General features: G+C 39.5%; 1 protein-coding gene across 2 annotated transcripts; it reads left to right on the forward strand.

Moving 5' to 3' along the window:
- The first annotated feature begins 557 nt into the window (after positions 1-557).
- ARGLU1 (arginine and glutamate rich 1) lies at positions 558-10,259 on the forward strand. 2 transcript variants are annotated; one of them, XR_014270563.1, is made up of 4 exons: positions 558-1,155; positions 5,653-5,878; positions 7,734-8,302; positions 9,390-9,455. XR_014270563.1 is itself a non-coding variant. In XM_082499429.1 (4 exons), the coding sequence occupies exons 1-4, from the start codon at positions 800-802 to the stop codon at positions 9,552-9,554; spliced, it is 831 nt and encodes a 276-aa protein (XP_082355555.1). In that variant the 5' UTR covers positions 558-799; the 3' UTR covers positions 9,555-10,259. The 2 variants fall into 2 exon arrangements, 1 of the variants encoding a protein (XP_082355555.1); XM_082499429.1 differs by having other exon boundaries at positions 8,219-8,302; positions 9,390-10,259.
- Positions 10,260-12,805: the final 2,546 nt, after the last annotated feature.

Raw genomic sequence — 12,805 nt, forward strand, 5'->3', positions numbered from 1 at the left:
GGGAAACGGGCCGAGGGGGCCCCACGAGGAAGCACCCACGGGAGGTGCCGCACCCACCGGCCTGGCCCGTAGGCGCTTCCCGTTCCTGGCCGCTTCCCGAGGCGGCCTCCCGGGCTGGATGAACCTCCAAATCCCTAAAGACTCCCCTCTCCCCCCCCATCCCCTCCACACACGCAGGGCCTCGAGAGGCTGCCCTCACCGCGCCCAGGCCGAAGCATGACCGACCCCACAGCGCCAACGAGCCACCTGCGCGGCCACTGCTAGGGACACCAGCGACCGGGGACACCGACTGACCCCCGAAAGCCTAAACCCGGCGCCCTCAACCCCTCTCCCCGGCCCCAAAGGAACTCCTCCGCCAGCAGCAACAGTTCCGCCTCCGGCGCGCGCTACGCGCATGCGCGGAGTAAGAGCGCTGCCTGCCGGGGTTGCCTCCCCGAGCGACGTTTGCCATTGGTTGTCGAACGTTTCCGAGAGCTTTCGTCTTTCTCCGGAGCGACGCCGAAGGCGGGGAGGGGGAGCAAACGGCACGGGCGCGGTGCAGTGCATTGTGGGGCGGAAGAGGAGAGTCACCGCTCTGCTAGGTCCGCCATCTTGCCTGCGTCCGGACTTGCTCCCGCTTTTGGGGCCTGCTCCTTCTCCTCGCGGCGCGGAGCGGTGGTAAAGGGAGAGGACGAGGGGCCCGCTCGGGCGGCGCTGATGCGCGCAGAGCCTCTTTGCACGTCTCTCGGGCGCCGCTAGCGAAGGGGGGGTGGGGGTGGTCAGGCGGTCGCCGGCGCGGCCTCTCCTCTCCTCTGCCGGGATGGGTCGGTCCCGCAGCCGGAGCTCGTCCCGCTCCAAGCACACCAAGAGCTCCAAGCACAACAAGAAGAACCGGAGCCGATCGCGGTCCCGCTCCCGGGAGAAGGAGCGGGCGCGGAAGCGCTCCAAGTCCCGGGAGAGCAAGCGGAACCGGCGCCGGGAGTCTCGGTCCCGCTCCCGCTCCAACACGGCCCCCTCCTCCCGCCGCGACCGGGAGCGGGAGCGCGATCGCGCCTCCTCCCCCCCCGACCGCATCGACATCTTCGGGCGCACGGTGAGCAAGCGCAGCAGCCTGGACGAGAAGCAGAAGCGGGAGGAGGAGGAGAAAAAAGCGGAGTTCGAGCGGCAGCGGAAAATGTGAGCCCCGGGGCTGGGCTGGGGGCGGGGGGGTGGGGTGGCTGAGGGGACGGGGGAGGGAAGGGCGTGCTCTGTGCCCTGCTGCTTTTCTCTCCGCGCCTTTCCCCCTCCGGACTGGGCTGGGGTGAAGGCGTTCAGGCCCTCGGCGAGGCCTCTTTTCCCGCCATCCTTCCCTTCCCTTCCCTAAAGCCGGGCTCCCTCAGCTGCGGGAGGAGCCAGCCCCTCGGCACGCCGCCTCCCCGACCGCCGGCTCCGCTCGCTGCCCGTCTGCCGCTGCTCCCCGGCGCTGTTCGGAAACTTCTCTCTGCGGAGGAGGCCTCGGCGCCCCGGAGGCTTTGTGCTGCACTGCCACACTGCCTGCCCTGCCCCTCCCCTCCCCTCTGCTGCCTGCAGCTCATTATGCGTCGAGCGCAGGCATCTGGAGTTGCTCCACTGAGGGTTTGAAGGAATACTATGCAACCATTACGTTAACGCTGGGGTTTTCGGTTTTTACTACTATTATTTTTTTTTTATTTTATTTTCTTGCCAAATGGGACAGTGAGATCTGGTAACTTCCTTCATTTGAAACCTTTTTGAGTTTTCATGGTGGGGCATATGGTTATTTCTGAAGTCTACAGACGTAAATTCTATCTTAATGAACGCTGGATGTGCATTAAGATGTTTTGGCAATATTGTTAAGTTAGGAAAGGGGCCTTTATGCAGCAGGGATAACAACGGTTTTGACAGTTGTGATATGTGATTCTTGTTCTTTGAATGGTACCCTGGCTCATTGGAGCACTGAATCCAGAAATAGCACTTGTTTGTACGTGTGAAGCCAAGTGGTTCTGTTAATTCTCAGGGGGAGCTTTGAGTTTTATCGCAGAGATACTGTTCGAATGAAATATTAATTATCATACTGAGGTGTCACTTTCATTTTTGTTTCTCGATATTCTTCTTTGCTAACTTCAGAATTTGACAGTGATGTCACCAAAAACTTGCATAGTAACACAAACACACATGAATATGTTGAAGTCCTTTTGAGTTTTTGACCCTAATTTTGTAGCTTGTAGTTTTTTTCAGTACCTAAATTAATGCATATCTGGCATGAAGGATTGGAATCTTCTGAACAATTTGAAAATACAGTGAATAGTTTATCTTATTATTCTGGAGCTATTTTAGTTCATATGTATTCTTTTAAATATTATGTAAATAGATTTAAAGATTAAAGAGAGAGAATATTACACAAATAACAAAAAAACCACCACATTATCTAACTTAAATTTTTGAATAGTGTTAGGCCTAGTGGAGAATTTTATGGTGAGCCTGTGTCTAGGCTTTAAAAGTTGAAAGAGAATCTGTTCAAGTGCTCATGGAAAATGGAAGTGTTTATAATCTTTAAATAATACCTCTCAAATACTTAATCACTTTTTTGCTCTGAAATGCTCAAATGGAAATTGAATGAACAGGAGTTGGTTCATTCAGTAATATTAGATGTAGTGGTATACATTTCAGCTTTTACTTTCTGCAGTAAGTTTTCTATATAAGTTAGCTTTGAAATTTTAAAGCAGTCATGAAGTCAGTATACAAGGAATATGGCATTTGAGTGATATTGGCAACAAAATAGTAAACTTCTGAGGGAGAAACAAGATTTGGTACAGAATTTTGGTTCTTCTAGAGTACACTTTAAATTTCGAAAAGAAAAAGCAATAAAACTTAATAGACTAGAAAACTGATATTTGAGTAAATCATCTGTAATTGTGTTATATATGTTAGTATATACTTACGTTAGTTAAGGAAAGAAAGTCTGGCTGACTGAATTAACTACTGGGCAGGTCGTATATTGAAAGTGACTTTCTTCTTCTTGTCTCTGTTCAAATCTTAATACATGGCCTAACTTCTACTTTTTCCTATAATGCTGGTTTTCTATAAACGCCTCGCAGATAAGACTTTTTTTCCTCAGAAATCTGCTTGAAATGTGTGCAGTTTGTTTTCTGCAGATTTTCTAAAATTAGTCTTTAAGAAGTAAATGGAAAATACTAAAAATATATTTACATTAATGACTTGCCTGTTTTTCTGGAGTTGTGGCTCAGTAGGTCAGGATGATAAGCTTATACTTGTATATAAAATACTGTTAAGTACATGCAATTTAACAAAAAGGCAAGGAATAGTTGGTATAAACTACAGAATAAGTCATTGACATTTATGTCTGTGTTTATAATTTGATTTTCTTTATAAACTCAAAGCCATTGTTTAGAATTATTATCCACAAGGTGGTCTTATAAATGAACTTCGAGAATATTTTCTTTTTTTATTCTATTTCGCTTGTTTCTATTTCTAGTGTTTCAAGAAATGTGGTTGCTTACACTGAACAGTTGTTATGTATTTGTAATACTGTCATTGCCTATGAATGTGAAAAGATAAATTTGCTTGGTTTAATTAAATTTGAATGGAATTTATTGGGGTGAGAAGAATTAAACGTGTGCAGGCACAATGTTAAATTGGAGTACCTCATCAGGATATTTGAAAACTTATTTCAGACGTGAGTCAGGGGGTTTTTTTTGTAACTATTTACTATCTTTATTCAAATAACTAAATTTTATTCTAGATTTCCCTGATGTTAAACGTAAAGCTAAAATAGTTGGATAAAATGTGTGAATGTGAGCTTTCTGAAAAAATATTTCTGTAGAACAGCCTTTTATGTATGATAAGCTGTATCAGTACAGGACAATGAGAGTACTCACTCCTAAATAGATACCCTCAAGAGGGAAGAAAAACCTTTAAAATTAAAAGTTTATTTAGTATATAAAGGGTGTCTAAAAATTTGTATTTTAAACTTTTTACCTGTCCCCTACCTTTTATCCAGAAAGGATTGTAGGTAGTAGTGGCTTGGCAGAGATACACTGACAGAATGGGTTTTATGCATTTTTCTGTATGGTGGTGGTCTTGGTTTTTTGTTTTTCTGAAATAAAAATACCTCAAGGTATTTTGTGTCACTTTAGGAGAAGTGAATGCTGGCCTAATGTGCCACTGGGTAAATTTGCTATCTCTTGAGGAACATGAGAATAAAATTTGTCTTTTGGGGCCGAATGTTTAAGTTTGGGGTTCCAAAATTTTTTACTGAAGGAGATAGACTACCCATTTGTTTCAGTACACTTTTGAAAAGAAGGTATATGAACAGGGGGAATTTGGGAGCTTCATACCTCTGCATTTCACATGTTTATTTAGATTAGTAATCAATACTTTATTATCTCCTATCGCACGTTTGCAAATTGTACACTAGGAAATCTAAAAGTGCCCATAACATTTTTTTTTCCTTTTTTAAAAAGTTGGTTTTGTGTCTCTCAATATAAATAAAATCTATCTCTCAAGATAAGTAAGAAAATGCAAATGTTATGAAAATGACATGATATTAGGATATCAACAGTATAGATATTAGGATATACAACAGTAGTTATTATTCTAAATCATGGGTTTCTGGTGCTCACAGGCCAGAAGTTAAGTTTGTAAGATTGATCCATACTTCACAGAATACTTAAGATGAAAGTTCAATTTCAAGGTTAAAAAGAACAACCTTCTCCTCAAAGCCCATAATGATTCCAAATAAGCAGTGTTACATGAAACATAGCTGTACAGTATTCACTTTTCTTGGTCTTTCAGGGTCTAAATGCCATATTATACTGGTGATTACCACCCAGATGATTTTTTTTTTTTTTTTCTTCATTTTGTAATAAACCTGCAAATTGACCTACTCTTTTTACATCCTTTTTATTGAAAACTTGAAACAGTGATAAGGCTAAGTGATAATGTTGCTACTGCTAAACAAAAATAAAAACAAGAAGACATTTGAAAATACTTCCATAATTCAGAACATGGAAAACTGTAAAGGTTGCAAGGTAGAAGCAGAATGCTACAATAAAGAAGTTAAGGAGAGCTGAGGTATTTGAAATTTGATAAGGTAAATGATTGAATAACTAGATTACAAGTACAACACCTGGAATTCTTTTTAAAATCTTCAAATTACAAATTTTATTGCTGCTGTCTTCTATTTTAGTTATTAAAGATTAGTTTGGTGCCTCTGAGGTAGTGGCTTCAAGGCAAGATTTTACTACATTATATTGTTACATGTGGCTTAAAATTGAGACTGTTTAAATTTCTGAAGGGTGAAGGATTCCCAAAGTTGGGTGGGGTCTCTTTTTCTTTTTTTCCCTCCCCCCAAATGATCAAAAAGTAGTATGATAAGCTGTCGTCTTAAGCTTAGTGTCTTGAGATATGGAGAGATGCTAAATATGGTATGGTCTGAATGGGTTCCCTGTAGTAGCAACACTGATTGCCTGAATATTCACTTTCATTCAATGTAGGGCAAAACATTTTTTAAATATATGATCTGTGTGTATAAGGTATAAAACTTTTAAAAAGTGATTCAGTAATGTGGCTGATGCTGTGTATTTGAATGAGTTTGTTTCAGTGCAACCATTCTTTAATGATTAAAAAGATAATCCTTGTGTTTGCATTTTGTAGCCGTCAACAAGAAATTGAAGAGAAACTCATAGAGGAAGAAACTGCTCGAAGAGTGGAGGAGCTTGTGGCTAAACGTGTAGAAGAAGAGCTGGAGAAAAGGAAGGATGAGATTGAGCGAGAGGTTCTCCGCAGGGTGGAGGAGGCTAAGCGCATCATGGAAAAGCAGTTGCTCGAAGAACTCGAGCGACAGCGACAAGCTGAACTTGCAGCACAAAAAGCCAGAGAGGTAACGCTCGGTCGTTTGGAAAGTAGAGACAGTCCATGGCAAAACTTTCAGTGTCGGTTTGTGCCTCCTGTTCGGTTCAGAAAGAGATGGAATACAGCAAATCTAATTCCCTTCTCGTATAAACTTGCATTGCTGCGAAACTTAATTTCTAGCCTATTCAGAGGAGCTCACTGATACTTAAACAGTTATTCTCCTAAAACCTGAACAAGGATACTTGATTTTTAATGGAACTGACCTACATATTTCAGAATTGTTTGAAACTTTTGCCATGGCTGCAGGATTTATCAGCGGTCCTTTCATTTTTGGGGAAGGGTATTGAAAAATCTGTAATTATGTATCCTTCATTTGTTTCATTTTGTTTACCTAGACTGTAAGAGGCTTTTGCCTTCAGTCAGGCAAAAAGCAGGGTCCAGCAGTGAGCTGCAGTACCTGTCTTTTAACAAATAGGTTTCTTACTCTTCATTTAAAATGAACATTTTCCTTGAGCATACATTGGACTAATTCTGGGACTTCGAGCATAAGCCCATCCACGTCTTCATGAAGGATCTATGTCCAAATCATTATATCCATTTTTAATAACTACTAACAACTACTTTTTTTTCCCTAGAACTTATAAAAGAGCAGGTTGCCCTTGTCTGAAGTCAAGCTGAACATGTGACTTGGGTTCTTGGTTTTGTTTTTTTTTTAATCAGCAGCTGGAGCAGAAGCTGAAAATGTCTTTCTGTGAGACAGTAATTTGCTACTAAAGGCTTTGATGCCTGCCTGCACCAATCATTCCAGGATCCAGAAATTTCAAGACAAACAGTAAAGGAAATTTGTCCTGAGTAGTCATAGTCTCAAATGCCTTTTTCACTCTACCTCCTACGCAGTTTATTTTAAATTAATATTTTGATTGGCTTACAAAAGGAAAGACAGTATCAATGAAGCTTTCCCCTTCATACGAAATGTGACTTGTCTGTCACATAATATCTTTAAATTAAAAACAAAAAAAAACAACAGAACACTTGAGTTACAACAAATATTAAAAATACTAAATTACACTTGTTTTGCAAATTCAAACCTTAACTGTGAAAGAATTGAAGTTGGAATTTAGACGTCTGTAGTCAGCAAATGCTTCGTGTGTATAGGTCTTCATTTGATAAGATGGATGACTTTATTTTTTTTTTTTAAAGTATTTTTGCTGTTGTTGATGTAATGTCAAGAAGTCCCATCCGTTCTTTGTAACGCAGTATAAACTTCCATGCCTGGAGTGAAGTGTGCTAGCTAGTAGCTGGTTACTAGTCATAGTAAGAAGTTTTCTCTTCGTATGCTTGCTTTGTTCGTATTAACTTTTTTTTCTTACACAGACACAAACCTCTGGCTAACTTTAAATCTTCCAAATATTAAAATAATTCGGATCTATAATGCGTGAACTGAAACATCTCAAAAACTTTCACGCAGTCTTCATACTTATGAGTTGCATAACAGAGTTCCATAAAATTCACCAAGAAAACAACAATTGCAAGGCTTTATTTCCTGATCTTGCCTTCCCTGGACTCCTGAATTCCAAGTTCAGACTGCAAATGACAGTTTCAGCTGTCTTAAAATTGTCAAAATATTGAATGTTAAGTCCATTCTCCCCATGAAGGAAGCCCATAGCTCCATGAAGTATGGATTACCATTTGTATTTTTCACTAACAGTAAATGTATTTTTCTTATTAATTGTTTGCCTTAGGAATGATTTACATATTTTTGTTCCTTCTTATCATAAACATCTGCATTCCTCAGCTCAGCCTTCCTTGTATGTTGTTTCTTTATAAATGGTTGAGCTGCTGATGCAGGTATTGCCAAGCTAACAGTACAAATCATTTTAAAGAGGAAGCTGGCGCGTATGGCAGCCGAGGAGCACACTCTGCAGGACACTGGACAAGACAGTAAATATTCAACTTTTAATGCTGATTAAAGGAGTATAGGTAAAGAATACGTAGGTATACTTAATTGGTGAGACAAACTATTCACTTTATTTATATTTTCTATATTACTTTTTAATTTGGTAAATACTATCCAGTTTTTGTAGTTGTCCTTGTTGATTTGTGTGATTTTAAAATTCTAGTAATAAATTGTCAGGATTCTATGATTAGGGAGGGTTTAGTTGGTTGCTGTTTGGACTGGGCGGGATGATTTAGATTGAGTACTAGAGATCAGTTTTAGTGGCTGCGCAATTTACCATTGTGAGACCAAATAGGTGGCTGTAAAGCTGCCACTTTAAGTCAGTTCACAAAAGAATTCTGAGAAAGATTAGTGAATATGCGGAAATGGATATTTTACTTTACTAACATCTTGCCCTGTCCTCCCCTTTAGGAAGAAGAGCGTGCAAAGCGTGAGGAACTAGAGCGAATACTAGAAGAGAATAATCGAAAAATTGCAGAAGCACAAGCTAAACTGGTATGTGAAGATGTAGTTAACCGTTCTGTAGGGGAATATAGGTCCCTCTGCCTAATATGCAACACAGTTAAACAAATTGACCCTTTCTAGAGTTTATCTTGTCTGTTGCCGATTGTGTCAGAAGCGTTGCTGTCCTTCCCTCAAACGTAAGAGACCAGATGCTTAGCAGTAACACTAGTCTGAAAAAATAGTTCAGGTGCAGTTAATTTAGAGAAAGATAGCTGCCTTCAAAACTTGAAAAGTACGTTTTTAACTATCTCACAGGGAAGGTTTTAGAGTTTGCAAACACGTTCAGCTTCTAGAACAGAAGTGACTAATTCTGTTTTGTTGAGCAGGACAAGTACAAACTGGATTTGAGACTAGTATAATGTTGATGTACAACTGCTGAAAGGGACTTTCAGCAAAAGCTTAAGATGTTTAAGTTATGAAAGTCTAGCTTATATTGGTCTCCAAGCTTATTTAAGCAGATGCCTGACTCATAAGAACATTCAATGTGATTTAGCTGATTCTAATCTGTTTTACACTTTTCCCAACCTCGTATGCTGGAAACAGGACAAATAGAAAATTTAAAGTATTAACTGGCATAATGAGCATCTTTGGAAGACCATTGGAAGGTCTATAAGACCCATAAGTCAGTGTAAGGGTTGACTCGTTACAAATCAAGTAAAGATAGTTTTGAATTAGGAGGGGGTTTTAGGTGGGTTTTAGAGCAGGGAGACCTCTGAAGGTCTGTTACTTCATTAAATTGTGCCTTCATCTGACACGTGACAGGTGTCAGGGGAATTTCTCTCTATATATTCTCCGACTTCTGTAATTAAAATGTAGTGTGTTTGCAAAGCAATGCTGAAAAATATTGCGTGTAAGCACTGAATATTGTGATAAATTAGTTGTAGAAAGTTTTCAGTGTTTCTTCTAAACTCAGTTCAAATAACCGTTTTATAAATAGTTTCACTGAAACTGACTATGGTGTCTAGCTCAGGTAAAACTGCTTACGTACCGATGCAGGATTGGACCTGTTTAGAAGTGAATAAACTGCTCTTATGACTACAAAATTTGCTGGCCTAAATTCTACCATTTTCATATATAGGCTGAAGAACAATTGAAAATTGTTGAAGAACAAAGAAAGATTCATGAGGAGAGGATGAAACTAGAACAAGAGAGACAACGTCAGCAAAAGGAAGAGCAAAAAATTATCCTGGGCAAAGGGAAGTCTAGGCCAAAACTGTCCTTCTCACTAAAGAGCCAGGATTAAATTGCAACTCTGAACTCTTAAAAGAAAAAAAAGAAACAAACAAAAAAAAAAAAAGGAAAACAAAAAAAAAACTTTGTATGGTAGCTTCATGTTGAAGTGTCGTTTTTTTTTTCTCTCAATTTTTTTTTTTTGTCTTTTTTGAAAGTCTGGAAAGTTAGCTTGTTCTAATAGGGGCTGTGCTCTGCAATTCTTAATTTTTTTAAAAAACTTCCATTAAGTTAAACCCTTATCAGATCATTGTTGCCTTTTTAGAGGGTAATCTGTTCTAATCAATTTTGTTTCTGTATTAGTGGTCTGACACAGATCAGGTCACTTTATGAATTGTGGATGATCTGATAAGGTTTTACTGACCTACACATCAGAGTTTGACTCTGATAATTGACAGAACTTTATACTGGGTATTGCTGACTTTTAATTATTTTATTTTTTTTAAAAAAGTCAGTAAATACATGAGTAAAATGCCATAGTATTACTGGACCTCTGTGGTTTATTGTTAAATCAGTGTCCTATGATACTGTCCCATTGTTGCGCTTGATGTTCCTGATACAGGTAAGGAAATAGTTTGTCATTTCTGCTATGAATACATAGAGAGAGTTCAGTATTGTCTCTGTTAGATTTGTTTTTATTACATTGACAGCATTCAACCAGCGTTCCCCATTGTGTAAATAAACCAATTTGCTGAATAAAGTGAAAGTCTTAAATTCATATGTTTAAGTAAATTTTTTTAGTACACTTCTATAAACAGCTATAAGAGTGACAATTCACATTATTAAATTCAAGACTATAGTGGTATTTTTTTTTTTTTAATTTTGCTTTTAACTATTGTGGCTTCTCCTACTTATAATGCAAAATTACACACGGTAAAAAAAATCCCTGCAGTTGTGAATGTTTTTGATGGCTGCTGCTGTTTTCATGAATGTTGGTTTTTATTCTGACAGAGACTTATTTCAGTATCATGTTTAAACAGCTGTTTGGCTTACTGCACCCAGACCAATACTTCGATATCTAATCCCCTTCAGTTCACCCCCTAATATACTATATTGTATAAGTTAAGGTCATTACCATATAATGAATCTGATGGATCCTAAAGGATTTAAAAAGGGAAGTTTTTTTCCCAAAGGACTGGACCGGCTAGCATACTTGAAGTAAAAACAGAAAGTGGGATTCTGTCTAAATATATTGCTTTAGCCAGAAAGCAACTGTTATTCATATACAGATCTTGAATGTTATCCATTTATATATACAGGTTTTATTTTGAAAAATGAAACTACAGATTGAAAACTATATATAAAGTCCCCTTTTTGTATATAATTCTTTTGCCAAAACCTGGATTACTATAGCTTGTCCAGTTCTAAAACTTTCTTTTTCCTGTTGGTATGCAACATCTGTAGTAACTGTAAAATGAAAGTTACCAGTAGTTGCCTGAGCATTGAATGTCACTGGACAAAGGTGGAAGTAATTCCTGGTATTCCCAAAGGATCTGTTTCTGTAGATTTGGCAAATTAAATGTGGGAGCAAGTTGAGTCTGCCACTGAAAGCAGTATTCAACATGCTTTCTATGAAACCTGGGCTTGGGGGCAGACTGCTGTGTATCGCTTTGTCCAGTATGTCAAGAAAAATGTGAAGACAGTAGAATACCTACACTATTTCTGTACTTAAATTTGTCTATATGTTGTATTACAAAAGAAGGTTGAAGGTTGCTTAATGCATAAAAACAAAAGCTGAAGCCAAATAAATCATGTACATGACCTGTTGGCAGGAGCAGGCTGTATTTAAAGCTCAACTGATACCTGTATTTCTAAAACAGAAAACATCCCCTGTTCCCTTATGAGAAACAAGCTATTAAAAGTCAATACTCAAAACGGACCTATGCATTTTTGTTTCCTCTCCTCTTCTAAAAGCAAGAAGCTGAGTTCTCGTATGTGCAGCTGTGGTGTCAAACAGTTTGTTCTACGTCACTAATTTGCTGCTGAATAGTAGCATTTGTTCTTGACACTTAACATTGCATAGGCTTAGACTTTGAGAGATTATTTTTAATCACACCTTTAGGACTACTGTCCTGATCGCCCCTTCTGCCATTCCGTACCTTCCAACCTGTGTTTCCTTTCCCCTGCTGTTAAAGGAGGAAAAACAGCTACATATTTCTTTGTTATTGGGGCAGAAGTTCAGTTGGTAGAAACCACTGTCTCTTTACTGTCCCAAAGCATTCTGACTTTGTCAGATAGCTTTTTGTAGACCTGGTTTGGGTGGACATCACGTTTGCATTATTCTGGGGGTTTTGTTCTTCTTAAAATTACTGTAGGACTTCAGGGATACTGTTGATTTTTAGGAAAACAAAGAGGTGCACACAGTTTGGGGGGGAGATAAATTGACATTTGATGATAAGAACTTGTGATGTTCTTACATTCCTTTAAGAGTTGATACCCATCTAATGCACAGCAGGATAGAATATAGGCTGGCACTTAGGTAGTGATTAAACTGAGTGTGAGCTCTGTGAGTGGGTCTGTGTGAAGGTATTAACCTACCTAGAGAAATTCCTGTTAGGAATTATGTTGGGTGATTCATTTTTATTTCATTACAGTTTGAAATTTCAACTTCAAATTTTGGTCAGACAGTTTTTGGTTCTGGGTTGTTTTGGGTTTTTGTGGGTTGTTTTTTTTTTTTGTTTGTTTGTGTTTGTTTTTTTTTTTTTTTTGGGGGGGGGGGGGTCCCCATCCCCCACCCCGGGAGGCAAGGAGGCATTTTTTTGTTGCCACCTGCCTTGAGCAGTATTTATTTCCCTTATATGATGACAGAAGAGGTCTTAAGTTTTCCCAACCCCTGTTCATAAATGTCCCGGAGAATTGTTTTAATACCGACCAATGCATCTATCTGGCAGAGGCAGGAGAGAGTGGATGGCCTTACGGCAGTATCCTAGCAGTGTGCTGGTACTTCAGAGATTTGTTAAACTGCTCTTTGAACTTCCTGTGTTCATTATCATCATTTTTCTAAGCGCAAGTGGAAAGCTGACTGCTGTGAAATGTATTGGAGAGCTGGTGTCCTTGAAGCTTAGCAAAGCGGAGACAATCAGGTTGGCGAGATGTCTAAGCTGCCAGGCAACTGCGTACCTATGTATAGACAGATATGTCAGTATTACCTTACTAAAGTATCAATGCTTCATCCACTCCTATCTTGTCTTGAAAAAGAAGGCTCTATCTTCATTGTCTCTCCTTTTCTCTGAAGCTTTGTGCCACCTCACACACCTCGATCTG

Source organism: Vanellus vanellus, assembly GCF_965231255.1.
Source record: "Vanellus vanellus genome assembly, chromosome: 1".
In the NCBI taxonomy this organism is placed as follows: Eukaryota; Metazoa; Chordata; class Aves; order Charadriiformes; family Charadriidae; genus Vanellus; species Vanellus vanellus.

What these genes read in the sequence shown, in the direction of transcription:
- ARGLU1 (XM_082499429.1), top strand. Translation starts at nt 800, where the DNA reads ATGGGTCGGTCCCGCAGCCGGAGCTCGTCCCGCTCCAAGCACACCAAG. An exon ending in CAGCACAAAAAGCCAGAGAG is followed by an intron (nt 5,879 to 8,218) that starts GTAACGCTCGGT and finishes CCTCCCCTTTAG; the next exon opens with GAAGAAGAGCGTGCAAAGCG. An exon ending in CAGAAGCACAAGCTAAACTG is followed by an intron (nt 8,303 to 9,389) that starts GTATGTGAAGAT and finishes TTTCATATATAG; the next exon opens with GCTGAAGAACAATTGAAAAT.